General features: G+C 36.8%; 13 protein-coding genes across 13 annotated transcripts; 7 read left to right on the forward strand and 6 right to left on the reverse strand.

The window, feature by feature from the left end:
• Nucleotides 1–366: 366 nt before the first annotated feature.
• Nucleotides 367–2,330, forward strand: SOCG_02724 (phosphoribosylglycinamide formyltransferase). Its single transcript, XM_013161215.1, has one exon. The coding sequence runs from the start codon at nt 386–388 to the stop codon at nt 1,013–1,015; it is 630 nt and encodes a 209-aa protein (XP_013016669.1). The 5' UTR covers nt 367–385; the 3' UTR covers nt 1,016–2,330.
• A 224-nt stretch (nt 2,331–2,554) lies between these two features.
• On the reverse strand, nt 2,555–3,214 carry SOCG_06156 (uncharacterized protein; the record flags this gene model as incomplete). Its single annotated transcript, XM_013162411.1, has 3 exons — nt 2,555–2,607; nt 2,664–2,744; nt 2,803–3,214. 3 exons carry the CDS (start codon nt 3,212–3,214, stop codon nt 2,555–2,557), a joined length of 546 nt encoding a protein of 181 aa, XP_013017865.1.
• A 935-nt stretch (nt 3,215–4,149) lies between these two features.
• Nucleotides 4,150–5,193, reverse strand: SOCG_02726 (nucleoside triphosphatase; the record flags this gene model as incomplete). The annotated part of the gene is made up of 7 exons (XM_013161216.1): nt 4,150–4,263; nt 4,318–4,487; nt 4,553–4,584; nt 4,650–4,723; nt 4,851–4,915; nt 4,968–5,069; nt 5,187–5,193. The coding sequence occupies 7 exons, from the start codon at nt 5,191–5,193 to the stop codon at nt 4,150–4,152; spliced, it is 564 nt and encodes a 187-aa protein (XP_013016670.1).
• Nucleotides 5,194–5,390: 197 nt separating this feature from the next.
• On the forward strand, nt 5,391–6,610 carry SOCG_02727 (RNase P and RNase MRP subunit). Its single transcript, XM_013161217.1, has one exon. The coding sequence runs from the start codon at nt 5,522–5,524 to the stop codon at nt 5,942–5,944; it is 423 nt and encodes a 140-aa protein (XP_013016671.1). The 5' UTR covers nt 5,391–5,521; the 3' UTR covers nt 5,945–6,610.
• Nucleotides 6,611–7,401: 791 nt separating this feature from the next.
• On the forward strand, nt 7,402–8,649 carry SOCG_02728 (ER membrane protein DP1/Yop1). Its single transcript, XM_013161218.1, has 3 exons — nt 7,402–7,597; nt 7,763–8,045; nt 8,107–8,649. Exons 1-3 carry the CDS (start codon nt 7,547–7,549, stop codon nt 8,319–8,321), a joined length of 549 nt encoding a protein of 182 aa, XP_013016672.1. The 5' UTR covers nt 7,402–7,546; the 3' UTR covers nt 8,322–8,649.
• A 298-nt stretch (nt 8,650–8,947) lies between these two features.
• SOCG_02729 (DNAJ domain-containing protein Psi1) lies at nt 8,948–10,857 on the forward strand. Its single transcript, XM_013161219.1, has one exon. The coding sequence runs from the start codon at nt 9,261–9,263 to the stop codon at nt 10,344–10,346; it is 1,086 nt and encodes a 361-aa protein (XP_013016673.1). The 5' UTR covers nt 8,948–9,260; the 3' UTR covers nt 10,347–10,857.
• On the reverse strand, nt 10,757–12,197 carry SOCG_02730 (calcineurin regulatory subunit). Its single transcript, XM_013161220.1, has 4 exons — nt 11,982–12,197; nt 11,559–11,795; nt 11,388–11,500; nt 10,757–11,330 (listed from the first exon to the last, which is right to left on the reverse strand). The coding sequence occupies exons 1-4, from the start codon at nt 12,031–12,033 to the stop codon at nt 11,208–11,210; spliced, it is 525 nt and encodes a 174-aa protein (XP_013016674.1). The 5' UTR covers nt 12,034–12,197; the 3' UTR covers nt 10,757–11,207.
• Nucleotides 12,198–12,212: 15 nt separating this feature from the next.
• Nucleotides 12,213–15,683, forward strand: SOCG_02731 (NuA4 histone acetyltransferase complex Epl1). Its single transcript, XM_013161221.1, has 2 exons — nt 12,213–13,501; nt 13,808–15,683. The coding sequence occupies exons 1-2, from the start codon at nt 13,334–13,336 to the stop codon at nt 15,314–15,316; spliced, it is 1,677 nt and encodes a 558-aa protein (XP_013016675.1). The 5' UTR covers nt 12,213–13,333; the 3' UTR covers nt 15,317–15,683.
• A 20-nt stretch (nt 15,684–15,703) lies between these two features.
• SOCG_02732 (AAA family ATPase Grc3) lies at nt 15,704–19,004 on the reverse strand. Its single transcript, XM_013161222.1, has 2 exons — nt 18,699–19,004; nt 15,704–18,629 (listed from the first exon to the last, which is right to left on the reverse strand). Exons 1-2 carry the CDS (start codon nt 18,763–18,765, stop codon nt 16,378–16,380), a joined length of 2,319 nt encoding a protein of 772 aa, XP_013016676.1. The 5' UTR covers nt 18,766–19,004; the 3' UTR covers nt 15,704–16,377.
• A 208-nt stretch (nt 19,005–19,212) lies between these two features.
• On the forward strand, nt 19,213–19,479 carry SOCG_02733 (ribosomal protein subunit YmL33; the record flags this gene model as incomplete). The annotated part of the gene is made up of 1 exon (XM_013161223.1): nt 19,213–19,479. One exon carries the CDS (start codon nt 19,213–19,215, stop codon nt 19,477–19,479), a length of 267 nt encoding a protein of 88 aa, XP_013016677.1.
• Nucleotides 19,480–19,537: 58 nt separating this feature from the next.
• On the reverse strand, nt 19,538–20,158 carry SOCG_02734 (uncharacterized protein; the record flags this gene model as incomplete). The annotated part of the gene is made up of 1 exon (XM_013161224.1): nt 19,538–20,158. The coding sequence occupies one exon, from the start codon at nt 20,156–20,158 to the stop codon at nt 19,538–19,540; it is 621 nt and encodes a 206-aa protein (XP_013016678.1).
• Nucleotides 20,159–20,852: 694 nt separating this feature from the next.
• On the forward strand, nt 20,853–21,937 carry SOCG_02735 (translation initiation factor eIF6; the record flags this gene model as incomplete). The annotated part of the gene is made up of 3 exons (XM_013161225.1): nt 20,853–20,887; nt 20,938–21,009; nt 21,310–21,937. The coding sequence occupies 3 exons, from the start codon at nt 20,853–20,855 to the stop codon at nt 21,935–21,937; spliced, it is 735 nt and encodes a 244-aa protein (XP_013016679.1).
• A 5-nt stretch (nt 21,938–21,942) lies between these two features.
• Nucleotides 21,943–27,242, reverse strand: SOCG_02736 (myosin type V). The gene is made up of 3 exons (XM_013161226.1): nt 26,962–27,242; nt 26,801–26,909; nt 21,943–26,737 (listed from the first exon to the last, which is right to left on the reverse strand). The coding sequence occupies exons 1-3, from the start codon at nt 26,988–26,990 to the stop codon at nt 22,301–22,303; spliced, it is 4,575 nt and encodes a 1,524-aa protein (XP_013016680.1). The 5' UTR covers nt 26,991–27,242; the 3' UTR covers nt 21,943–22,300.
• Between the last annotated feature and the right edge of the window lie 94 nt (nt 27,243–27,336).

The raw sequence follows: 27,336 nt of genomic DNA on the forward strand, positions 1-27,336 counted from the left end.
TGAAGTGCTTAATTGAAATTTGGTTCGAATCAGAGTTGAGCAAGGAAAGTGGTGAATGTTTCAAAGTCAAACAAGACATGAATTGAGAATTAACACTACTGAAGCAATGCTAATAGTTTATTGGCAAATTTATTCCAATTTATTAATCAAAAGTACATAAAAAGGTCGGAATATTAACGGAACCCAGGATTCTCTTATTTCATGATTGTTAAAAGGCATAAAAGATTATAGTAAACAATAATTGTGTTACAGGCTACTTTTTCATTGGTTTTCTTTTTTTTAAAAAAAAAAATAATATTTAAAACAAAAAAACTGTGGTAAGAGACAAATGGCTGATCCTTCTGAGGATAAGAGATATACTTAGATACTACCAGCTACCCCAACAATGGCTGCTTCCTTAGTAGTATTAATTTCTGGTTCAGGATCAAATCTTCAGTCAATAATTGATGCTACTCAAAATGGAATATTGAAAGGAAAAGCTGTTGTCAGTCATGTGCTGTCTAATCGCAAAAATGCGTATGGACTAGAACGGGCATCAAAAGCGGGAATTCCAACATCAGTGCATCCTTTACTTCCTTATAAAAAAGAATACGGAAATGAAATTGGTCGGAATAAGTACGATACCGATTTGGCAGAGAGAATTATTGCATTGAAGCCTTCATTGGTTGTATGTGCAGGTTGGATGCACATATTGTCTCCCGAGGTCTTAGGTCCTTTGGAAAAACAAAAAATTGGAATTATAAATCTTCATCCTGCTCTTCCTGGTGCTTTTAATGGGATCCACGCGATTGAAAGAGCATTTGAAGCTGCACGTGAAGGTAAAATAACCAAAACAGGTGCAATGGTACATTGGGTTATTACTGAGGTAGATGGAGGGAAACCAATTTTGATTCAAGAAGTTCCTATAGAATCTTCAGATACTGTCGAAACCTTGGAAGATAAAATTCACGGTGTGGAACATAAGATTCTCGTTGAAGCCATCCATAACATCGTTTCCGCTACTAGCGATTCCTAATTCCCTACTTTTACTATTCCCTGACTCGCTTACATATTAGATGATCAATGATCTAAGAAAGTGTCTTCATAAATATAATCATTAAACTGGTTGGTCTTAAAATCTATTCCTCTCAAATATTATGAAAGCGATTTAAAACGAAAGGTTTAAAAACTTACTGGTGTACAGGAACAGTACGAACCTTTATGCCATTAAACTTGTTGTTACTAGCAGAAGAACAAAGGGTTTTAAATATGGACATTTACGAAAAGTACTAAGTAAATTCAAAAAGCTTTTGTATGGTTTGCATATAAAGAGCATCATGTTTAGAATGCAATGGATGAATATGTACAATAACGAAATGTTGATATTTACGTCACGCCAATTTGAAGTTTTGCCTCTTTTTGAAAGCTTTTAGGAAAAATTGCGAATAAAGCATCAGCGGCGCTACTCTGGAAGAAATGTATTAATCACAGTCAAACAATGTTGAAGGCAACACTCTTGAATTGTATTAAGTTACATGACGTCTAGGTGGAGTTAAAAAATAGCGGTAAAATATAAATACTTTATGGAAACCAAAAGGTATTTGTATTGTGAAAAAAAAGACATATTTTTCTTACCTAAATGTCGGACGAACACTTAGGAAGCGAGAACCAATTCCTCTCTCCCAAGAAGCAAGTGCATCCACGAGGAGCATCCAGGAAAGTCAATCGTCGATTATCAGTGTCCCAAGATGACCAAGGACGGTTAAACAGAGATTTTAACAGTTTAACTCCTGAAGTGGATTTTAATCAGGAGAAATGGGAATATAAAACTACACGTCCTAAAGCTGACAGCCCGTTTCATTTCGGTGAATCTACTAATGAAAAGGGGAGCGACGCAACAACAGACATGAATTTTTGATAGAGACATCATTCTAGGGCTTCTACGTCAAAGCAATTGTTGCTCTTTGTGAGTATGTGAAGAAGATTCAGCAAGCGTGGTAAACAAAAACGAAACCACGCTTTCTAAACTACGATTGTACAAATTGTCGAATATATAAATTTGTTTTGGACGAAATGCTACATCTCTCATCTTAAAACTAATGTGCTTAGATCCGATAATTTCTCATAATCCTAGAGATATACCCAGGTGGAAATGGATATATGATTTGAACGAATTAAGCTCATTTTGATTTATGTTAGTTGATGAAAAATAATTACTATAATTAATGTTTTTTAATGCTGAATCATTTCCATTGAAGGTATAGTATATTGTATGTGGAAAATATAATTCTTCAATATGAATCGTTCTTATGTTATCTCAATAGAATACGCCCCCTTGATTTGAAAAGTAATACGTTAAATTTAAATAAATAAATCTTATAGTTTAAACACATTAATACATCAACTGCGTATTGAAGCGCCGGTAAATACTGCTAGAAGCACACGAGTTCGTCAAAGTACTAAGGATATAGTATATATATTATTCTCTTATAAATAACAAACATTGTTATGCTTCATCCATATAGGGGTAGACAATTATTGGTATTGATATCAGATGTAGAAGAAATCTTGGATATCATCGGGCAAATGTCATGTACGGTCGTAGTCCACAATAAGTTTGTAAAAAATCTTTTCAAAAATGATTAATATTTAAAATTCATTCACGATCAAGTGACATTTCTTACATCTGTGTGTTTTATACAAAAGTCGATTTCGACTCACTTCTTCTGCTTCCAGAATTTCGACATAAGAAGTTAATAAACCCCCTAAATATAAAAATATCAGTTATCAACTGTACAGTATGAGAAAAAAAATCCCACTTACAAAGAATCGCCAGATACAAACCAAGTAAAGCAATGCTGCAAGAAAAAAATTCAAGTAGTCCGGAAGTCATATAACCTAGAAAAAGTCTTTCTTTGAACCGAAACATGTGATAAATATCAGCAAAGCTAACAATCATTAAAGTGAAAATCCCGCCCGTTACGAAAAAGTGAATCCATGGAAGAATGGACTTCGATGCGGTATTAGAAGTGGGTGTTAGAGAATCAAATTCCTGTCCATATGCCAATGTAATTGAACCCTGTCTTTCGCTTCTTTCTTTCGACTTTTCTTGGAGTGGAGCCTCTACATTCGGCGAAATGTTTGGAGACCCAAAGGTACTTTCCATGGCATCTGCAAGGTCTATCCAATCGAAATTATCAATTGAACTTCTCAAAGAAGACCTGGATGAATGCATAACTTATCTTTGTGATTATAAGCAGAATGAGAAAGCTAGGATCAGAGCACGCAAAAAGGTCAAGAAATTTGAGTAGCCGAATCGACTGAACTGGAACCGTATATAAAGTAGTATTGTTAATTGTAAAGCAAATTTTTGATATTAAACAAGTCTACGTTTTCCTGTTTTCCATGAAGACAGATATGATCATTTTGGAGAACGTATATATGACTTCAGTAAGAAAAAAGTCTTTTTTGGCCATCAAAATACTTAATACTTTTTTACTCGAATAATAATACCAAGGTAGGATTACCAATGTTGTTTAGCTTAAACCATGTCGTTACGAATTCAGTCAGACGTAAGATGCAATGAACAACTGTTTGCCAACAGAAAATATCAAAAGTCCTCTTTAATTAGGGATATCCCTTAAGAATTCCCAGAAGTTGAAATCGATGTATCCGATGGAAATATATCTTACAAACCAGTTTTGTTTGGAATAGACTCAAGTAGATACTAGCTCACGATACAATGTAAATCTAAATTTCTCTATGTTAGCAGAAACACTTCCCGCTCAATTAGGAAAAACAAAAAGTCATAATGCAATATCTTAAAAGTTTTGGTATTTATAACGATAAAGGTGAATTCGTATCGGGATAAGAAGAGAGCGCTGATTATATTAAGAATAAGCCGCCTCGACAGTTTGTTGAAACTGGAGTGTAAGAATTGAAAGTAAGTATAGTGCAAATCGTATACTTTGCTTTTGTCTTGTACTTCTACATTCATGGGTAGTTTTTAGTCTTGAAGACGGAAATCTCCATTTCACGCAATTTATTAATAGTAAAATTGGGTTGCAAATACAATCCGCTTTTATGATGGTAACAAAAAGTTTTTATGTAAATCCTAAATCAACTGCTTTCAGTAGAAAAGAGGCATATCCCAAGTCCTTTAGAAGCCTATTAGAGTTGGGCTTGTAAAAAGTCGCGGAGCTTCATAGCAGCAAGAAAACGATGACTACAAGCATTTCTTTCATCGTCATCCATCTCTGCATAAGTCTTTTCATGACCCCTGGGCTAAACACGAGTGGTCAGCGATTTCTCTTATTTATTTTGCTCTTTTGTACGTACCTGGAAAATTGCATTCCAACCAAAACCTTTATCACCTCGAGGAGCAACAACTTCACCGTGTAAGATGCCATCAAACATGTGGATAGGCTTTCCTGGTCCTTCGGTATAGCCGAAAGTACAGCCAGCTTTAGCTGCTTTCGTAGAGAAGCCATCCAACATATGATATAGACCTGTATGGTATTAGTAAGAGTACTTAGCATATAGCAAAAATAGATATTCTTGCAATGTAACTTACCATCACAGCCAATGCTATTCAGAAACCATTTACTATAAATAAGTTAGCACAGAACCAAATCGTATGTTCCCTAAAGTTATCTCTTATTAGTACTTACATATAAGGTCCAGGAAGGTCGTTCATAGCATCGTAAGAAAGCCAAGTGTCCTCGGTCAGCACAGGACCTTTAACCTAAGAAAAGGTGTTAACTTTGAATTATCCTGGGTTTGATATTTCACTAAATCATCGCACAAACAATGAAGAAAGAAAAGTGTCGTTACTTCACGATTCGAGATCAACATAGGTCATTTCGACTTACAATTTCGGCAGCAGCCTTGCATTTTTCTGTAACTATGTCTTGAAGGCTTCCCTGAATTTCCGGCACTAACGCGATTATGGTTAGATTCCTACAATTTCATCTACAAATGGCACGTACAATCATAGCTGTGATTTTTGATTTCAAACTCGCTGCCAAGGATGCTGGTAACATCAGCAAGCTTATGTTTGTTTCCAGTTACAAACAAAATAGATCTGGGAGCTGTAAGGAAAGTGTTAAAAGAGTGTTCTGGTTATGGAAAACAATGACGATTGAGAATTTTTAAACGATACTTTCTTTGAAAAAATTCCTATCGTTTAAAAATTAATGAAAACATACCAGGCATAGTGATATAAGTGAACGTCTAATGGGAACTTTAAGGATTAATTCAAAACAGTCGAAGAAAGGGCGACGTGGATGAAGATGCTTTGGCTTTGGAAAGAAGATGGAAAACGATTCTAGGAATATGCAAGAAGAATTAATGAATATAAATTACAAAAGAATTCAATAGAACAATAGAAAAAATAATAATAAGTGTAACATTTCAAGACGAGGTCAACCTCTTGCAAGAACCATGCTCCTTGACTAGAGCACTTGACTTCAAAATCTAAAAGCAACTTCTTCGTATTCGTTTGTAACGCCTTTTTTATACGTTAAAAAAAGGGTCAAGCTCAATGGTACGTTTCAAATCTCGATATCTGTTGTTCGAAGTACTGTACCCACAAGAAAAACAATTTCACGAATATCCAACAGTTCCTTCAGATGGTAGCATCACTACATCGGGTCTATCTAAACTTTTAAGAAACACAATAGCAGAAAACTTTGGAGACGTTGGAATTGGAAAAGTGGCATCGAGTTTGTCAGTAAAATACTTTTCACCTTCGACTTCTACAGGAATACTACGGGTTTCAAGGCAACATTTTCGGCTAGCATGGGCTGCTTTATGCTTTTTAAGAGAACTTAATGGCAAACCGGTTGTGATACGTGTCGTACGTGTCTCTGGAACGATAAAAAAGGCAGAATTGGCTGCTATAGATAGAAATGCTACAGAAGTCCGTCAGCTATCAAGCTTAGACGACGCTATTCCAACCGTCTAATTACAAAGAACCATTGTTTATATATGTTGATCGTGAGGCTTTTATTTCAATGTTTTGGCAAGAGTGTTTTCTTCTTTTTTCCCTGTCAAGACAGTTATCATAAAAGGTAATGTTTTTTATTTTATTTAATTTTAATAGAAAAAGAAGTTTACCGTCCTATCCAAATTGGTTTTTATCGAGTTACTGACTTAATACAACTCAAAACTATTGAAATTTCCTTTTTGTTTATTTGTTTACGTGTGTAAAGTTTGGATTCCATCTAAAAGCAGTCACAAAATTTTACTTATATACACAAACGATTTCTGCTACTTCAAAACCAAATATAATTAGACGAAGAAAATTATTTTTGTTATGTGAAAAGGTAAGAAGAATTTTTACAGCGGAGAAGTAGACGTTTGCTCCAGAGGATGCAAGAAATATACCCAAATTGTATAGCAAGATCTATGGGGTAACCGTATTGGTTGCCTTCTTGCAGTGATAACAGTTTTGTCATAGTTACACTGATGGAGTATCTACCGCAATTTTTTTCATTTTTATTTTCTATTATCTTTAACTAACCATATTAAGGTCGCATAAACAAAATTATAGTATTCGTGCAGTTTAGGGGTCCTCCATAGTTAAAAAAAAAGGTATTACACTAAATATTTGAAAAACGGTAAAGGTTGGATTTGTTGCTTGTAAGATTCTGTTTTCGTAGTTTAAATGCAATGTAAAAGAGGCAGTCAGATATCCTTTTGGAAGCAGATAATGATAGATGAAAAGTATCAAACGAGTAGGAGGGAGGAAATAGCTTGAGAATGCTTACAAATGGATGGCCAGCTTGCCAGCAGTGTAAGATTATTTACAAGTAATGCAGTAGTTTATTGAGACTGGTTTCTTACTTTTGTTTCTGTGTTGGTTCCTTCAATGTGACTTGACAAGTAACGTACTAAAAAGAAAAGAAAGACAAAGGAAGTTGTGTGACAAGTATAAGTAGAATGATAATGTAACGATAGAGTCAATTTTTTATTAAGTTCATACTTAAATTCAGGTGTAAGAATGCTCCTAGTTTAAGAAAGGTTTGTAGGTCATAGTCAATACTGTTTTGAAGAAAACGGAAAATGAAACATCGCTTCTTTTGCATATTAATCAGACGGGAAACCTATCATAAAAAAAAGGCTTCTATTTTATATAGCTAAACTGAAGAAAGAGGAGCAAACAAAGCCAAAACTTGATGCACTTGCTTGACCGACGGAAATATTTACATTTCCAAATCTTTTCTAAAAAAAATCAGAATAAAATCGTTGAAAAAAAATATATACCTATAAAAAAAAAACTTTTAAATGTTTCACAAGAACCAAAAGCATCTAGTATCAAAGCTCTTCGGAATGTAAATAGGGAATCCTAACGATGCATCAGATAATTAAATAATGTACGATAGCAAACACCACAAAACTCCACTATCTAGTTCATCATGACGTTGAACGTACTTGTGAGAGTTGCTTCTGTAGGGAAACTTTTAACATTTACCAACCACTTTTGTTAAAGGAAATCCTTTGGATTTAATAAGAGAAGGCTGATTTTTTTTGCAGTTCGAAGCAAAATTTTCTTTTACATTTCAATATGTCTATGCAGGTTCGCGTGAAGCAACAAATGGAGGATTTGGACCAAAGGGTAAGTGGCTTGTATGCTTAGTAGAGCCCTAGCAAATTCGGAATCAAAGCGTTTTTGGAATCGGATGGATTTCTAGAAAGTTTTGTTTCATTTCGCTCTCGACGTAAACCGGTTCCGGGGCTATATTTTTTTCTTCGTGGATATGAAACTAACGTTGATATTCAGTTGGCCTCCTTCCCCCAGCTTAATAAACTTGAAAAGACAGTCGGTGTCAGTAAGCTTTATGTCGTTTTAGGTTTAGCTGCTGTCTACTTTTTGTTTTTGATTTTGAACATGGGTGGCCCTATTTTGACAAATCTCTTGGCTTTTGGTATGCCAGCCTTCTTCAGTATTCATGCCATTGAAACTGCAAGCAAGTCTGATGATACTCAGTGGCTCACTTACTATTTGATCACTTCTTTCTTGAACGTTATCGAATACTGGTCTAAGTTGATTCTTTACTATATCCGTAAGTAATATAGCTTGTTGGATGTTATAAAAATGATTTTTGTACTAACTTTCTCGTTTAGCTTTCTACTGGCTCATTAAAGCTGTCTTCCTCTTATGGTTGGCTTTGCCCAAGTTCAATGGTGCTGCCATTGTCTACAACTATGTAATTCGCCCTTACATTACTCCTCACGTTCTTCGCATTTTCAAGCAAAGCTCACATGCTAATACTACCCACACCACTGGCGCTGCTCCCTTTGCCAAATCCACCTCTACTGATATCCCTCACAAGCTTTAAATGACTTGACTCGAGGATACTAGTCGTGTAGTATATGGCGTACATTTCCGATCATTTTGGAATACGTAATTTAGTTACTTTATTATCTTGTATGGAATTTACTTTTTTTCATTAAGTTTGTTTGATTCTATCAATGCCAAATGAAAGCATAGGTATATTGGATTGTGGACGACAGGTTCTCATATGTCGATTTCTATATAAGTATACATAAAAATATAAATTAGAAACTACGAACCCTTCTTCAATGATAATTTTCAATTTTTCGCTTGCAACAACACACTTGACTTGACAAGAGGGTAACTAATGGGAAGTACATGACCCTGGCTTAAGGAGTTCCTTACAAAGTCATGAATTTTCAAAGGAAAGTTGAAAAATCCCAATGTTTGTAAAGTACTAAGAAACTAATTGAAATCATCCCAATGGAACTGCACTACTTCCTACTATATGCTTCTATAGGTAATTCTTTTAATACAATACATAGTGAAATGGAAGGAAATGTTGCGATCTTATATACCACGATACGCACTAGTACACAATATAATATAGTGCGTTGTACAACCAGCAGTAACTGATGTTACTGTCTGAGTCGTACACCATGGATGTTTCTCGCTAATACTCGAAACTTCTAGTATTTCGTCATTTTACATATATTAGGTACAAAACTACTGCCGTCTTCCATTCTTTGAATACTCTACATACAACAAAAAAGTGATTCGAGGTTGAAAATTTCATTAATTTTGATACTTATTTCGAATAACACGACTAGAAAAACTCGCTTTCCTTTTCCCCCGTTTGTATTTCGGTTTGTTTTGATTGATTCTTGATTTCTCATTGCAGTCGCGAAAGCTGTATTCATATTCTCTTTGTTTACTTGTTAATTGGCATTGATTTCTTGTTGATATAGTCTCTGATTTTGTGGATTCTTGAATATTTGTCGTAATGGTAGCGGATACAAAATTGTATGATGTCCTAAAGGTCAGTCCGGATGTGAACGACTCAGACCTGAAAAAGGCATATCGGAAGCTCGCCTTAAAATATCATCCGGATAAAAATCCAAATGGTGAACAACAGTTTAAAGAAATTTCCTTGGCATACGAAATTTTAAGTGATCCTCAACGCAGAAAGATGTATGACCAATTTGGAATTACTGAAGGTAATGCTCCACCTCCGGGAGGAGACGCCGGTCCTGGTGCTGGATTCGGCGGCTTTCCAGGAGGAGGTGGTGGTGCTCGCACCTTTCACTTCAATATGGGAGGTGGTCCAGGAGGTGGATCACAATTCTTTAATGCAAGCGATCCCAATGATATCTTTGAACGTGTCTTTGGACATGCTTTCGGCGGAGGCGGTATGGATGAAGACATGGATATGGACGGTGGATTTGGCGGCGGTATGCCGGGCGGATTCGCTAGCATGTTTGGTGGTGGCGGTCCCCGCCCTAAATCGAGCGCTCGTTCTTCTTTCGGGGGTGCTAGACCTCGTGGTCCTCCTCCTCAAAACGAAGTTGTTACTCGTCCTCTCAACATTTCCCTTGAAGACCTTTATACCGGTTGTACAAAGAAACTCAAAATTACTAGACGAATTCTTGATGCCTCGGGTTCATCTGTAAAAGCTGATCGAATCTTAGAAGTCAACATTAAGCCTGGATGGAAAGCAGGCACCAAAGTAAAGTTTGCCGGTGAAGGTGATGAGAAACCCGATGGTTCAGTCCAGGATATCCAGTTTGTGTTAGGCGAAAAACCCCATCCGGTTTTTACTCGCCAAGGCGACGATCTTCGCATGTCTATAGAACTTACTCTTAAAGAAGCTTTGCTTGGGTTCTCTAAACAAATTACTACCATTGATGGTAAGAGATTGAAGGTTTCATCTTCTCTTCCCACACAGCCTGGTTATGAGATTAAATACCCAGGATTTGGTATGCCCTTGCCAAAAACACCCAGTCAACGTGGTAACATGATTATCGAGTGCAAGGTTAAAGTTCCTTCGAATTTGTCTGCTGAGCAGAAGGCTGCTGCTGAGGCCTTTTAAGAACCTCATGTAGTTTTCGTTATCCTTTCCTTCTTTTCATCTTCAGTTACTTAAAAGGGTGTTGTTCTCCGTATTCAGTGAATTGTACTCGTCACTTTAATTTTTGTTTGGATCAGTTTTGATGAATTTGTTCTAATGGGATATATTCTCATCGGCCTCTTTAATGTTCCTTTTATGTCTCTCTTTCTCACTTAAAAAGATGATGGTGTACGTTATATGGTGAATATATTTTGAATATTGTTCATTTCGACGTTCCATTTCTTTTTCTATTTAACTATTTATAATAGTTAGCAGTTTTACATTTGTCCCATGCACCTCAACTTCATGAGAACCGTCTAATGACATAATGAAAATAGTTTACTCTAATAGAATTCATGTCTTTTAGCGCATGACGAATTAATAATTTTTAATGGTAAATAAAAATAATATTAACATTTCATGAATTAATACTACTGACTAGTTTCACTAAGCCCGAAAGGATTCTTCCTTTTTTTTTATTTTTATAATTGAGGGAATAATCATAAATCTAGTAAAAAAAGTGTTCTGCAGTCCAAATCAAAGGCTGTGACGAGAATGGAAAACGTAACTGTAGCTTTAAAAGCCGTATAACTCATTTACTTAGGAATCAGAAGAGCTCGTGCAAAAATAATAGAAGAAAAACCTAGAGAAAAAAAAAAGAAAAAATGAGAAAAAAAATATAGATGCAAGCTTTTTAATAAAGAGGGTGTGAAGGGAAACAGAATATTAAGACTAATGAAATGCGGCGGAATCGAATTTGAATGGAAAGAATAAGAGCTCCAAAAACCGAAGACTTTATGCAACAAATCATACATATAAACATGGAAAAACAGGAAAACGGAATCAAAAAGAGCTTAAGGTCATACTGCTGGTGACATTCGAATTACTGACCACTTGCTTGAACTCTTCGAAACTGATTTTTCCATCGCAATCCTTATCGACTTCCATGATTGTCTTGTCAACAATCTAAAATGAAATAGTTAGTAATTTGATAAATTAAAAAGAAAATTCAGTAAGTCGTACTTGTTGAAGTTGGTCCTCGCGAAGATTATTTCCAACCATCATCTTCAAAACTAAAAACAGCTCTCCGTTGGAAATATATCCATCCCGGTCAATGTCGTAGATTTTGAAAGCAACTAAAAATAAGTTAGTTATACATAAAGATTTGATAGAACCAAAAAAGACACAACATACATCGAAGCTTTTCTTCTTTATTACCATGAATAGAGAAGACCGAAAGGCTGTTAATGAACTCTTGAAAGTCAACATCTCCACCGCCATCTTCATCAACAACTGAAAATAATCGTGAAGCTAGAGGATTATTCGCGATGCTAGGGATAGACAAAAACTCATTTCTGTCAATTGAACCAGAATGGTTGGCATCTATCTTCTTGAAACGCTTTCTGATTCTAGCTATTTCTTCGTTTGTAACTACAAGATGATTTATTAGCGGATAAATCTAGACGATAGACAGGAAATACAAGAAAACTTCTTGTTTGGACTATGGCAAGGAAACCTCCATTAAGCTTCTTTCTTAAACAATTTAAAGAAAAAAAAGAAATGCTTACTGTATTTTATCTAATCCTTTTCCATTGCCATTGAGCGTCTTGCACATACACGTAGAGTTGGAAATTAAATCCTCAAAAATTTGAGACTGATTTTGACCCATTCTAGAAATAAGATCCGATAACAGCCTAATGAAAGAAATAGAAGCTGTTTTTATCTAGAAAACTGAAAATGATCACTGTATTGTGATGCGTATTTGGAAAGTTAAGAAGGTGCGTCAAAGCAGTTGTTGGACCTATCCTTTACCAAATACTTACGAATTGACGAATGGTGTCAATAAAGAAGGAATTTGAAAGGAATTAATAATGAAAAGAACAAAATAAGAATTGACGCTTTTTGATAGCTGAAATGCGTTTTTTATTAATGTTATCCTTTGGAATGTTCGGTATACGATAGTTTTCAGACTTTGTGAATTCGGAGGAAACACAATTCTTTTATGAAGAAAAGAAATAAATTATCTAGCTTCAATATCATGATGGGCCTTTACTAGAGATTGCTTATAAGAGAAGTAGAAGGAACTTTGGAGAAGAATGAGCTTGAAAAGGAAACTTCATTTTTTCAATTCTGACAGGAACAAGTTTTTGATCTCTTCGCTTTCATTTTCTTGTTATTCTTAAGCCTTCTTTTGAGCTCTGGTCTTGGGTTGATTTGATTTTCACGAAAGAATTGACGAAAGAATACTAAGCAGAGCTGGATCCTTTTTGGAAAAGTACTTTTTTCTCGTGAATTATTTTGCAAATTCATTGCATTTTAATTTCCAGTCAGAAAGTATGAAAATTCGACAATTTGACGAAACATGAGTAACTCTTCAGGTTATCCCTTTATCGAAGGATTGCGATTTGAGTCGTTTTGCCAGAGAAGGAGATGTGTATTTATAAACGAAAAAAGAACTTGGGCCGTTCGCTGCTGTATGGGATCCGTCTTCTCTCATCATAGACGAGCTAATGAACTCACTGTATCTCAATCAGAGATGATTTGAGATGGGTTGCCTTAATGGCTTTCACATATTATTAATCTCGTATTGAGAGTAAACCAGGATTCGAGAAAAGTTTTAATCCTGATACAATTACCTTCGGCAAAGTATCTTGTTTGTTTACATACTCTTTCAAGCTCCCAAAAGGATTTCTTATTTGTTTACTGAACGTTTTAAGATAGATAGCGCAGTAGGTTGCATTTCGTTATATGGCTGTCAACACCACAGGCGATGAACCATGGACGACAAAATTTTTAGTAGGTGGATAGTGGAAGTGTTTTGCCTCTGGAAAAACACAAAACGGACGACTGCAGTCAACAACGCCAAGATTTAGAGCGGGTTTTCTGCAAAAATCTCAGTGGTATTGACATTATTGAATCATACCATTGAATAGATTTTTTCGAGAGGAATCGAACGGTGCCCCATAACCATGAGTTCGGGCGCTAAAAATGCGAGGGCATACCGTCAGCGAAAAGTTGGTATTAAGACGGTAATGCCCATTTGTTTAGAAAAAGATATACCAGATTTTGATGAAGAAGTGTCTCAGCAGCGGACTGTTCCACAAGTGGAGACAGGAGTTGAAAAAGAAGAAGAAGAGGTAAGTTTTGTATAGTAGGTCATAAACACATTTTGGAGCTTAGTTTTCTATTGGTGACTTTTGGCCTCTTTCTTAGGTGGCATACCAGTGGTTCCATTGCAGTCTGAAGAGACAGTAGGTTGTAGGATCTTATCCCACAATGACATTGGATATGAAACAATGTTGTGCTTTTCTTCGGATGTGTTGGTTTCATATATATCTTTAACTCAATTGCCTGTCCTTTAAGTCCTTTGAAAAGCGATCCAAAAGTGCTTATGACAATTAATTCAATGATTTCTAGCATTGCATGTCTAACACATTGTGTAGGAGAAACACTTACAGCAAGTTATCAATGCTGCACATGAAGCCATTATACGAGGAGAAACAAAAAAGGTGGTAATTCCTACACGTGAAGCAAAGTCTATCGGTGTAGTTGACAAATATTATAAACGAGACTTTTTATGTCCAAAAACTTCACTGAGGTTTTCTTTGACTGTTGAAGAATGTATCAGCCCGGAATATTGTATGGATGAGCAAGATCAAAAATTTTTTGACGAATTAAAAAATTCCCAATCTTCTCTTTCCAAATGTTCTGAAACAGATTTCGAATGGGTAATGCAAATTCTGGAAGATGAGATTGATGAAAAGCAACCTTTTTTAAACATGGACACATCTCAAATATTACCTGCATCAGAATTACTACCAGCATTTGAGGAACGTGATTTTGCAAAATTAAAAGACCTTGCTGCTCATGTTTATCCATATTGGCGCGAACGTCGTATACGGTCAGAGGGAAAGCGTATTCTACACACTGCTCAAATTGGAGATGATAAAGACGACGATGATCCTTATGTCTGCTTTCGTCGACGTGAAGTTCGACAAGCTCGTAAAACTCGTCGATCAGACACACAATCCATGGATCGTTTGCGTAAGCTACGATTTAATATGGAAACTAGTTTTCAATTACTTGACAAAGTTTGGAATCGTGAAAAGCTTAAGCTACATGGCATTCAACAAGACTTTTCTATTTTCCAGCACCGTTGCTTGGTCAAACGACTGAAGCGCACATTGAACATTAAAGATAGTGACGAAGATCTTATTAATCCTAAACGGAAGCCAGTGGAGCCTAAACCCGTGGCGGCACCCGTTGCTGCTCCTGCTGTTGCACCACCGGCCCGTCCTACTGCTCATACTCCAACTTATCGACCGGCAGCTCCACGTACCCTTGAGGTTAAACCATTGCTTATGTTGGACGATTTGATTGCGTCGCAGATTACTCAATTTCAAATACGGTTACGAGAGCAGCTCAACAAAAAGGAACAAGCAGATCGTAATTGGGTTGATGTATTTGAAAACCCTAGCACGGTTGTACCGGTCGAATACCCCGATTCCTTTTATAGAAATATACATTCTCAGATAGTTGAAGGTTCACTTCAATCCTTTAATCCCTCTAATAATGCCTCTCTTTCTTCTACTCCTTCTTCGCCTTCATCTGAAGCTGATCCCGGTTGGTCACGTCCTACATCAATGTCGAATTCCTTTCTTACAAGACCGGAATCAGTATCTGTTAAAGATTCTTTACAACACTATAGTCACCTTGTATCTGCTCGGAATCCCCTTTGCGTAAGGCAACGTCGTGGACGAGGAGGTCGTGTCATGATTGATCGCACTCGTGCTTTGCCAATACATAAGCAGCGCCTACCAAGTAATCGCTTTGAAGATCGTTGGTTTTTCGATATTCCCTTTGATCCTGATGACACAGTAATTTTAGACGATGATTCAGATGCCTCTATTTCGTTTCGTGCGAACTTGCTTGCCGAGCATTCTATTGCATAATTTTTTTAAAATCCTAATTCATTTTGGTTGAATTAATCAAATCATGGAAGTTAATTCCGTTTCTGACCTCTGGCTTTTATATTAATCGAGTCACGCGTTTACTATTGTAAAAGGCCTTTCGCATGCTGCATAAAATATTATTACGCTTCTTCTATTATTATTACATGAAAAAAAAACAAAGGCCTTAAATGTGGTGCTGCTTGTTGCTGAGCGTTTTCAGAATGGATAACCTAGTTAAATCCATGAATTAACGTTGGAATCGTTATTTCTTTTTGGCGTTCTTTTTCTAAAGCTTATATGCTTTGTATGCAAAATGTTGTTTATGACTTATTTAATGACAATTTTTTGTTTTATTTATATTCCTTGTATTTTATATTAGTGTATGTATACGAATTGTATTTAATCAGCCGTTATGCTTTATTAAACGATCTTGGATCTTGTCACCAATTCTGCTACAAACTTTGATAATATTAGTGAATCCCGGGCTCATTAGATAGAGAAAGACACATAAGAGCTTGTCTAATTAGTCAGTGTTCTTGTTCGAGAAATTGTCCTCGAAATCTAATACTTGTTCCCATGACGGGCTTTAAAAAAAAAATTGTTGGAAAGTTGAGTAACACGGATGAATAAGTAAAATTCTTGAAACACATACAAAGGTTACTAGAAATACTTTGCCCCAATTGCAAAGCAAGATATAAATTTAATATATGCCATAAATGCTGCCTTGTTCCCAAATACGCATATGTAATAAATTTCTAAACTCAGATTGTCTCAGCTTCAATATGGAATACATACGAATCAGCATAAAACAATTGCATAATAATCAATCTTGTACAATATATGCATGTCATTAACGAAGACATGTTTAAATAAGCAGCAGCTCATTTGTAAAATTATTTCTACATTATTTGAAAACCAACAACCAAATTATCCTTATTCCTTATTCTTCAAAGTTTAAATATTAACAAATTAAACAAAGAAAGATTATTTCTTCTTTTTTTTTTTTTTTTTTTTTTTTTTTTAAAAAAAAAGAAGTACACGACCGTAAATCATTAACTTGTTTAACCGGTACGACGGTTTATGTTTCGTCGGACACGTCTTCGTTGAGAGCCTGCGGCTACTGAAGCATGATTTTTCTCGAGGTATGGTAAATCCGGGCAAACCATCAAACGTCTATCGAGCATGGTAGAGAGGGGCAATTCAAGACGGCCGCGTTCGAGAACTATTTTCATTCCTTTTGCATCTGCGTCTGCCAGTAACTTCAAATTAATTGGTCCCACGAAATGGAATTCTTTTTTGACCAAATCAATAGTGCGAAGTAAGACCAATCCAAAACACTGGGCATTGGCTGGGTCCAAAGGAAGACCATCGTTGAGCAGCACAGGTATCCCCTCAGATGTTTTGACAATTTGATTCTCATTCCACTCTTTTTCATTTGAGATTTCGTATGCGCAAAGTGCCAATAGAGTACCATTAATAGCTTTTGAAACATCCAATAAATTCAATGGCTCCCCAATAATGTTCACAGCATCTATACCATGCTGTGGACCATCGAATGCTGTCGCCAAAGGCTGGCGTGATGCCAGACTGCTTGTAAAATCCCAAACGCTACGCTCTAAATCAAAATAGAGGTAGCTTAAAAGCCCCAATGTGCGATTATCAGCAGAGGACACGCGGTGCGCACTATGGTCAGGCAAGTACTGCCAAGACGATTCAAGTTGAGAAAATGTAAAATGTTTTGCTTGTAATAAAAATTCCGGGATACCCTCTTTATGTTGATAAATACCTTTTCTATCTGACTGGTTGACTCCCTGATAATTCCTACTGAGGTAGGCTACTTCAGTAGGCGAGATTTGGTTAACAAGATTAAAGAGAAGTTCTGCACCCCCTCCTTTAATCCATCCTGGGCAATTTACAATCAATGAAATAGGGGGCTTGCCCTCAAGCTCTCTTTCAATATTAAACTTTTGGTATTCTGCGTAAAGCCTGAAAGTAGAGGCAAGATAGTGAGTTGGGTCCCTCTGGGGAGTACTCTCACCAGTATGAACTCGAAAACACCGAGAATTAGGAGGTAAGCGACTGAAAGCAGGACCCTGCAAAGGGGAGTCCATAAAATACAAGGAAATGTTACCGACTGGAATAACCTCCGGTTGACCCGGATCAATATCCAAAAATGCAACGTAATCAGAGGAATTTAATAAGCGGTTTGTAATATATCGACAACAAGTACTTTTTCCTGCACCTTTAGGTCCACAAACCAATAACTTTGGCGGAACATCCTTATTTGATGTATATGTGGAAAGCATTGAGTCAGCAAAGGCTTTCCATGAATCTGGCACAACTTCAAAGGCTGAGGAAAGGGATGATGCATTTTCCAAAAGAGAAGGCATATTAAAAAGTCGCTTGGCAAAGGGGCAAACGCGAGGAATTTTAGAGATACCGAGGTCATTCATTTTAAACACTAGTAAAGTCTCAAAGGAGGGAAGTAAAAGGTCTATGTTTACGCATAAAGTTTTTTCAAGCTCAGATAAACTGGTATTTTCTGTGAAACCAGATACAGGGAGATTTTTCTGCGCAGAAGCGTCATTGCATTTGGTAAGTTCTTTTGTAGAAGATGTATTCGAAGAATCCTCAGCAACGAAAACGGGAGTAGGATAAATCAATGGAACATTTAAAGAATGCCACGTGCAACAGTTCTTATCCTTGGGATGCGATGCATACGAAGCGCCAAACAAATTAAGACCTCCGCGAGCACACGCAAACATATATGTTCCCACTAAAGCCAATTCTTCTCCATAATGCAACCCGACAAACAAGACATCGTTGATTCGGACAGAGTTCTCTTCCGTCAAAATTGTGTAAGGGTATGTCGGCTCCTGTTTCTGCAAAGACGTGTTGTACGAAGTAGATGGTGTACTGGGTCTCGAATTTGCGTCTGCTTCTGCTAACGAAGGAGAGGCAGGTAAGGAAGAAGGGGAATTCTCTTCAGTGCGGGAAGGCTCGGTCTCCGTGGTTTGTACAAAAGCTCGTGTAGAAAGTTTGTCTTTTCCATTTTTGTCTTCAATTACATGAGAAGGCATCGGTTGGTCAATACCGTTTTTACCAGAACGATCAATTCCTGGAACTAAAACTTGAAAAGAAGTCTGTTTCGAAGCAGAACGGTCCCCTAAAGAAGTAGGGTTTTCTTCTACACTTTGCACATGCTTTTCAGCTTTTTCGTTTGGAGACTCGCTTCTTTTTCCCTTCTTCTTTTTGTCTTTTGTTGAATTATTCTCACGGTTTAACCGACGAGCAGCAAAAGTACTGAGAGGAGCTATTACACGTTAACGAAACTGTTTCCTGTAGATGCAACTGTCTTATGAAAAACTGTCATCAAACATACCCTTTGGTGAGGCTTCGGCACGTTTCCGTTTTGCCATGGTAATTTGATAAAAAGCGGAATTCTCCATTTTGTTTTCTTAACTAGCACTTTAATCAGAATTATCGAGTCGTACAATTGTAGAAAAGCGGTTCGTCCAGCAAACAGAATCCGACGACTAAAGCAAGCTCTGTAATTAGAAAAAAGAGCACCTTTCAAAAAAAAATTCCCCCTAAGAAAACCGAAAAACTGCTTGAAATCCAAAACAGTACTGTTTAAGCAGAATGAAAGCATGCACTTGTAAATAAAGACGCGCGTAGCCCTAGAGAATAAGACTACTAGGTTTCGTTGCACTGGCTTCTCAAAATCCTTTAATGAAATATAACGCCATACCTAAAAATGGTTAAAGTAAGATGGAATATATCGCTAAAAGAGATTACAGAATACAGTGTAGCGAAAGAAACATAGACGGAACCAAACGCGTTGCTTGCAGAAAGAAAGAAACATAGAGCAATTTCCAAAAGATTCAGTTGCAAGAATGAGTTTTTTTAGAGTCAAACTACAAAGATCCACCATTGGTCTCCCAAGAGGGATTCGAAGTGTTGTAGAATCTCTAGGACTCGGAAAGCGCCATTCGGTCGCGTATTGTGAAGTCAATCCTATGTCTGCTGGTAAAATATTTAAAATCAAAGAATTGGTGAGTGTATCTGAAGTACAAAAGGTACTATCAAAAGAGGAAGAACGAAAAGCCAGATCACCCCCCAGTGGATTTACAGTTGTACATCGAAAATTTCCTACAGCATAAGAATGGAAAGCAAAAACAAGTATTCTGGATTCATTTTAAACAAAAATTCAAACGTACATTACCGTAACAAATCATCTAGCCAGGACTGGTCTTTGGCAGTGGTCGTTGGAAGAGACGGAGAAGACAAGGATGGATAAGGACGTTGTGTATCTGAGTTGAACTCATTTTGAAAAGTGTTATGTTCGGACGAATCTGTCTCTTTTAAAAGGTCATCGATATCTTCCTCTTTCCCTATATGTCCTGAGGCATTCGGTAAGCTAAACTTGGGCTTCTCAACATTATATCGTTTCCGAAAGTCTTGAATAGATTTCTCATGTTCAGCTGCTTGTATCGTATCCTGTACTTCTTCCCGCTTAATTGATTTTATCTTAGCTTTAGGCCGTTGCTGGCCAATTCCCATTCCAGTGAGAGGACGCGCTTGTAGTTTCGAATAATCGACCTCTTCCTCTTGCTGCTCCTCATCCTCTTCGTTACTAGCCTGTTGTTTCTCTTTCAATCTCTCTAAACTGGGAAATTCCTCTTCCTCTGGGCCTTCGCCGAAAAATCCTGATGCCTCTTGAAAACGCCATTCGTTCGTCCCCAAGTCCTTTTTACGTGGTTTTGGTGGTGCATTTTGAATGTTATGTTTTTTTCTGTAGGCTATTGTTGCCTTTTTTTTCCATTTATCCTGAACTACCATTTTCGTCTACTTGGCCTACGTATGGGTTTTTCCATACACTCGTCCGCTCCCTAGGGACTTGAGGTCCCAGTTTGTTTCTTGAAAGGCGAATCTTATACGAAGGAGATGGACGAACATCATGTTTAATAATAAAAAATTAAACAGAAACTTGAACTGTTACGGTTTGTAGCGGATGAATTTATGCACATGGACTGGTGTTATCTTGTATTCCTTAACTCTTATTGCAAACAGCTTGAAACTCCCCTCCAATCTTTTTCCTACTTATACAATTATTCTAACTTTCAAATATACTTCTTCTCTATGTGTTAGAATAGAAAAACCTTTACCCCTTTTCTTTGCGCAGGCAGTTCAAGTGAATTGAATAGGAGAAGGTCCTGAATCTGTCGGCCTTAGAGATCCTCCTTATGGTTTTTATTTACCTTTTTTTTTTTAATTAATTATTTTTGCTTCATTCAAATCTTCCATGCTCAATTCGTTTGCTTCTATCATTACAAGTAAAATTGTTATTATGCTCCTTCTTGGAATCGAAACCAGAGCTGCGTGCGCACTATAGTAACTTCAAAGTCTATGTCTTTCAAGTATACGTTGGGAAACGTTAGTATGTCGTTAAACTAATTTAAAGTAATGTAACACATTTTAGCATCTAATGTCAAACAATGAGAATCCAGGCGAATTCATTCTTCCCTTTACCATCATGGCTTTACGTGCTCAATTCGAGAATAACAACGAGTATGTGCGGTAGAATTGAAAGAAAATTATGTTGCTAATGATTTTTTTAGGATTGGTGTGTTTTCTACATTAACCAACTCGTATGCCCTTGTCGCCTTAGGTGGATCTGAAAACTTTTACAGGTATGATTTGAATCCAACTTTGGAGTTGTATCAATGGATACTCGAAAATAGTCATTTGCAAGCTTAATATTTTTTGAATTACCTCTTTTTGTCGCGAGAATGCTGCTTTGCCGTCGTGACTGAAGTAGTTGAAGAAATGTTGAAAGAAAATTGCAAAAGTGAAAGTAGTCGAAGCAAAGATAATAAATAAGAAAATTCTTTACAGGATAAAACAGTTGGCTTCGATGTCTCCCATTGATGAATTCATATGCGTTGATTTCCTTTCTTCTACTTTTAGACAATATATTAACCCATATATAGTGTGTTTGAAGCTGAGTTGGGTGATGTGATTCCCGTTGTTCATACTACTATCGGTGGTACTCGTATCATTGGTCGTTTAACTTGTGGAAACAAAAATGGTCTTTTGGTGCCCTCTTCAACCACAGATAATGAACTTCAACACCTTCGCAATTCCCTTCCTGATTCCGTAAAGATTCAACGTGTCGATGAGCGTCTCTCTGCTCTTGGTAATATCGTCGCTTGTAATGATTATGTTGCTCTCGTCCACCCAGATATTGAACGTGAGACTGAAGAAATTATCGCTGATGTCTTGGGTGTCGAAGTTTTCCGTCAAACTGTCGCTGGTAATGTCCTTACCGGATCTTACTGTGCTTTAAGCAACCAAGGTGCCTTGGTTCATCCCCGTACTAGCATTCAAGAGCAAGACGAACTTTCATCCTTGCTTCAAGTTCCCCTTGTTGCTGGTACTGTCAATCGTGGTTCAGATGTCATTGGCGCTGGTCTTGTTGTCAATGACTGGTGTGCTTTTGCTGGCTTGGATACCACAGCAACAGAATTGGCTGTTTGTGAATCAATCTTCAAGCTTCAAGATGCTCAACCTTCTGCCATCATCAGCAACAGAGATACTCTTGTAGAATCTTATACTTAAGCGAGGTTATGTATATGTTTAGAAAATACTTTTATAGTTTAAGTTAATCTAGATTTTTTTTCTTGTTTTTGGAATTTTTTTTGTTTTTAGAAGGAGAATAGAATAGAATGCCTATCTCTTCATTTTTGAATTTGTTGTATCCTTAAAAGGCTTTTTTTGATAATTATACGTCTGAATACTACTATACAAGAAAGTCAGTGAAAAGTAATAAAATAAAGATAACATAAGCAGGTCATTATTAAGAATGTACTTTAATTAAAATAAAAGATAACCCGAGTCTATCGTAATTCCTTTTCTTCATCAACATCCTTGAAAGGACTCATCATAAATAGTTGCATATACTCACTTTTTGAGACAGAGTCCTTACTCAGCCTTCACTCCATTACCAATTTCACGCAATTCATTCTCCTGGTTTTCAAATGGATTCGACTCCACTGAATTATCGTGCAACGTTAACAACGCTTGGTCAAAGCTCTCCTCGGCACTAGCAAGATCTATAACTCGTTGGATATACGTAACTTTGCATTCAACAGGAATGGTAACCTGCTCAAGAGAAGGCTCTTCCTCAAAAGTATCATTTAACTCGTATATCACTTTGTCATATGTGATTGTTTCAGGCCGATCAAGTCCTTCTGCTCGTGCCATATTAGACAGTTCATCCATAACCTTCTTGGGTACTTTTGATTCGTAGGTTTCTGCAACATACTTGTCTAACAATTTTCTTAATTGTTGCATATTCAAAATCCATAGCAAGGATACATTATCCAGAATCTTCTGCTTATTCATACATGTTTGCAAAAATTTTGAAGCCTGACTAATTTCTTCCAGTTGAAGCGTAGCCTCTACAACCCCTCGGTGCGTACACCACTCTCGTAAACGAGAAAAGTTATACGACATATTCACACCGCGCTTCCAGCTACCTTTTTCCTTAGTCATTAAGGCATTAAATGCCTCAACGTCTATAAATCGATAAAGACTGGATATCACGCATGCGAATATAGCTAAACTCACTCGGTAAGTTTGGCAAGAATCGTGTACTTCATTGAGAATATGCAGTATATGTTCAATTGACTTCACGTCTTTATCGAAAACTCTTGGAATCAGCCTTTTTTCCCCTTTATCAATTTGGTTACCGCTAACAATGATTCCATCGACGATCAGAGGCCTTAAAGCAGCGGTGATTTGATCAATCCACATAGAAACAATTTTTGACAAGTGTGAATCTAACATGTCGAACACTGTATGAATTGCATCGTACGATTCACTAAACGATAAAGTTAAGGAGGACGACCTCTTAAGTCCATACAGCTTTGTGCGAACGAGATAAAGCAAAGTATGGGTATTGGCAATCCAGAAACCCATATCTGCACGTATTTCTCTTCTGATTTGTGTCCTCTGAGAAATATATTCCAGTATATGGACGCAATAACGTTCAATTAAAGCAACACTTTCTTGGGATAAATTAGTTTTCCACATCTGTGAAATTATAATGAATAATGCTTTAGCCAAAAATAAATGTGGTTTACTTTCGTCTTGCTCTTTTTTATTAAGCAACTCGACAGTTTTATCCCAAACATACGTTTTTCCAGCAAATTCTGTCAATTTATCCAAGTCGTGCTTTAATCCATCGTTCATGAGTAAAATTAGCAATTCTTTTTGGGTACGCATTTCCATCAATGAACTATCTCGTCTAGATTTTTCTTCTGACACGCGAGTTTGTTCAGAGCCAAAACTAGAATTAAGAACTTTAGAAGCCTTCGTTAATTTTGCTATTATTTTATTTTTTTCTTTAATTTCAGCAGTCTGAGATGATATAACGTCTGCATCTTTTCCCAGTTGGGCTTTTAAAGTGGTGTTCATACGAAGTAACTCTTGATTATCATCCTTATATCGGTTGATGAAACTTCGTAAATCAGACAATTCCTTTTCTTTTTCAGATAAAGCCAACTTGTACTCTTGATCTTGAGAATGATCTGATAGCAGTACGTGTGTCTGCTCTAATTCGCGCTCCTTTGACAAAGTAGCTTCTGCGTAATTTGACAAATGTGACTCCAATTCAAATATTCTATCTTTAAGCTTCGTATTTTCTTGCTCCGATTCATCTAATTTCTTTGTCATATTAAACAGTTTGCTTTCTAATTTATATGACACCTGTTTAAAGTGACTTGCCTTTTTAGATTCTATACGAAGCTCAACAAGCTGACGCATGGCATGTTTCATTCGTATCAATGATTGTATCCGTATTGTACAGTGTCTCAACTTCATAAAAGACTGTCGTTCACGATGAGTTTTCCAAACGTTTTTAATGGAAGCAGCGGCTTGTTCCATTCTACCTACTCGTTGGTTTCTACGAAAAAGGAAACCACGAACAGCCGATTGAAGGAAAAGAATGGATGCCTTGGCCTCTAAAAACTTTCTTCTTTCTACATGGGTTTTCCATAATGATGAAATGATTGTAATACTTTTTGAGAATATTTCAGCCTGAGTGGTACGACGACTCAGGTAACCGTGAGCCATTGCTTGAAAACGGGATACACGTTTCCGTAAATTGAGGAATCGTGTACGATAGTAGTTTGTAGCGAACGCGTCGTAGAGAAGTTGAGCAGCATGTTTTAAAGCTCGATCCTTTGCAGCCTCCAGTTGTGGAGTAACACCAGATCGGAAAAAGATTTTAGATTTACCAATCTGATATTTGGCCGAGTCAATGGTCTTACTCAAAATGGCAGTCGTAAAAGTCAAAGGATTGTCAGACCGATCAGCCGAAGGAACAAGCATATAATATTGGGAAACGAAATCTTCGAAGGTCCATCGTGATGGAAAACCAGCGCATGATATCTTGATGGTTTCTAAAACACCGCAAGCTCTGAGTTGAGATGTGACCATTACATTATCAAACTTCCAGGCCTCCTTTTGTTCATTAGGTTTTATGCATCGAATATAATGAGCGTTAGTCTCATTGATTGTACCCATAAGACTAATGAGGGAATTCTTAAACATCGAACCCAAGGTATTGCTCTTTGGCTTTGATTTGGACCTTTTATTATTCGATCCTCCAGAATCCTGGGAAGCAGTTTGTTGCAACCGAAATTGTACCAGATCTTTGATGAATGGAACTGAAGATTCACTGAAAAGATCAATCAATTCATCTGATATAGTATCTTTATTTTTCTCAATAAATCCTTCAGCATTATAAGTTACGTCAAGGGCATAATGCCTAACAGTGAAAGAGTTGTTGCCAAACCTAGCTTTTTTATAACTGTTCTTAAATTCGGGTTTATCAAAAGCATCGTTCAATTTTGTGACCCAATTTTCGTCGCTATTTGTAGGCATTCGGCATTCCTCATCTAAAAGTGAGAGTATTCCCATTCTATTTTCTATCATACTAATGCACTGTTGATTGTCTTGGTAATCAATGTAAGACCAATTGAGGCCTTCATTAGCATACTCATCCTGTTCAAGTTTGAAAACATGTTTATAAAATTCTTGTTGAAGTTTTTCGTTGGCATAATTTATGCAAAATTGTTCAAACGAATTCTTCTCAAAATGTTCAAATCCATAAATATCTAGTACACCAATAAAGCTTTCAGAAATTTGATTTTGCTTTACTGCCGAATTCATCAAGGCAGTATTTATGGTAGCGACAAGCCAATCAAATAATGATGCATACAAAAATTTGGAAACAGAGTCACGAACTACCAATCCTTGATAATCAGTTAAAGGTTTTATGATACCCTCTGAAGCCATCTTAATCTTCCGTTTAGTCAACCATTTAATGAAAGTACTCGAGTCAACACCCAATAATTTTGAAGCATTCAGCAAATGCTCATTCTTGGAATCAATATATGAATCATTTCTAGAACCCTTTATCTCTATGTTGCCAACGTGCAATAACGCTGCTAACATACTGAAAATACTTTTCGACGTATCGCTATTGATTGATACCATCTTGAGCGCGTTTACTGTTTCTTGGAACTCCTTAGCGTCATCAACACCATCGATTGTAGGCGATTCACCTTGTCGCAAGTAATTGTAATCATTAACATCGGCAGAAAGATTCCATTCTTCTAATTGTTCTGGCGAAGCGCCTGCTAGTAATTGATAAAATATGTGATAGTTTCGTTCAGACTTTGGTTGGAAAACTAAACGTGAACGTTCTAATAGATAGGTCTGAATTTTAGCACCTATGATAATAGAATTTTTGTCAAACATGATTTGAATATATTTTCCGAAACGGGATGAGTTATCGTTTCTAGAAGTTTTAGAATTACCAAAGGCTTCCATAATGGGATTGGTAGCTAAAATTTCGTTTTCAACAGCCGTTAGCTGCACTGAATCTGAATCTACATTAGCGGTACTACTAGGATCACTCAGGGTTTGCACAGACGCAAAATAGCGCATAATGTAACGAGCTGAAACAGTTTTACCAGCACCAGATTCACCGGAAATGATAATTGTCTGATTCTTTCTTTCTCGATTCATACATTTGAAGCTGTCTTCGGCTATAGCGTACAAGTGCGGATCAAGCTGGTCTCTAGATTTTTCGGAATAAACGCGAACAACCTCAGGAGTGTAAAGTTTTGGTAAAGACTGAAAAGGGTTCAAAGCAATCAATACAATGCCTGAGTAGGTATAGATTTGCAATTGATTGTATCTGGTCAGTAATGCATCAAGGACAGACGGTTCGTTTAAATATGCTAGATTCGTTAAGTCATCTGGATCAGAAAGACTGGACCGTAAAAATGGTAATCCGTTTTTCCCTTCCTCTTCTAAATCCTCTGGTTTAGCAGAGAATGTTGACTCCTATATACAGCGGTTATTAATTCGTTCATAAGCTTGAAATGAAGATCATAGGTGTTCACATACATTGCCATCTTCATCTTCAACAATTAATTTTGCTTTATTTGATTCAATTGAGCAGCTTTTAACTATTCCGGGTGACCACTGCCGTTCTTTATCAGGAATCCAACATTGACTAAATTGAAGGTTGTCAATACAGATTATCAAACATCAAATAGAAAACGTACAGTCCTTTATAATAAATTCCAGAGGACATAACTGGAAGGCTCACAAGGTTCTGCTATGACCACTGCTGTAATTATATAGATATATTTGTTTATGATCCTAGTAATGGGGAACCTTCCTTCTTAAAATCCTAAAGGAGATTGAGAAAGACAAAGGAAAAGATAATTTCTTCAAGTGATCCTAAATTAGAGAACGTCAAAGAAACACGCTTCTTTAAACAAAAAATTGTACGTCGATGTTGCACTCGGCGTACTCTAGAATGACCCTACCAGTGAACTAGAATAGCAGTATTTAAGCCGCTGGGTTAACCAAGAATTACGTATTGCAAGGCAACCATGGTAGTAAATAAACAATTCTGAAATGTACCATCTTTCAGA

This window comes from Schizosaccharomyces octosporus (assembly GCF_000150505.1).
Source record: "Schizosaccharomyces octosporus yFS286 unplaced genomic scaffold supercont6.1, whole genome shotgun sequence".
NCBI classification, from domain to species: Eukaryota; Fungi; Ascomycota; class Schizosaccharomycetes; order Schizosaccharomycetales; family Schizosaccharomycetaceae; genus Schizosaccharomyces; species Schizosaccharomyces octosporus.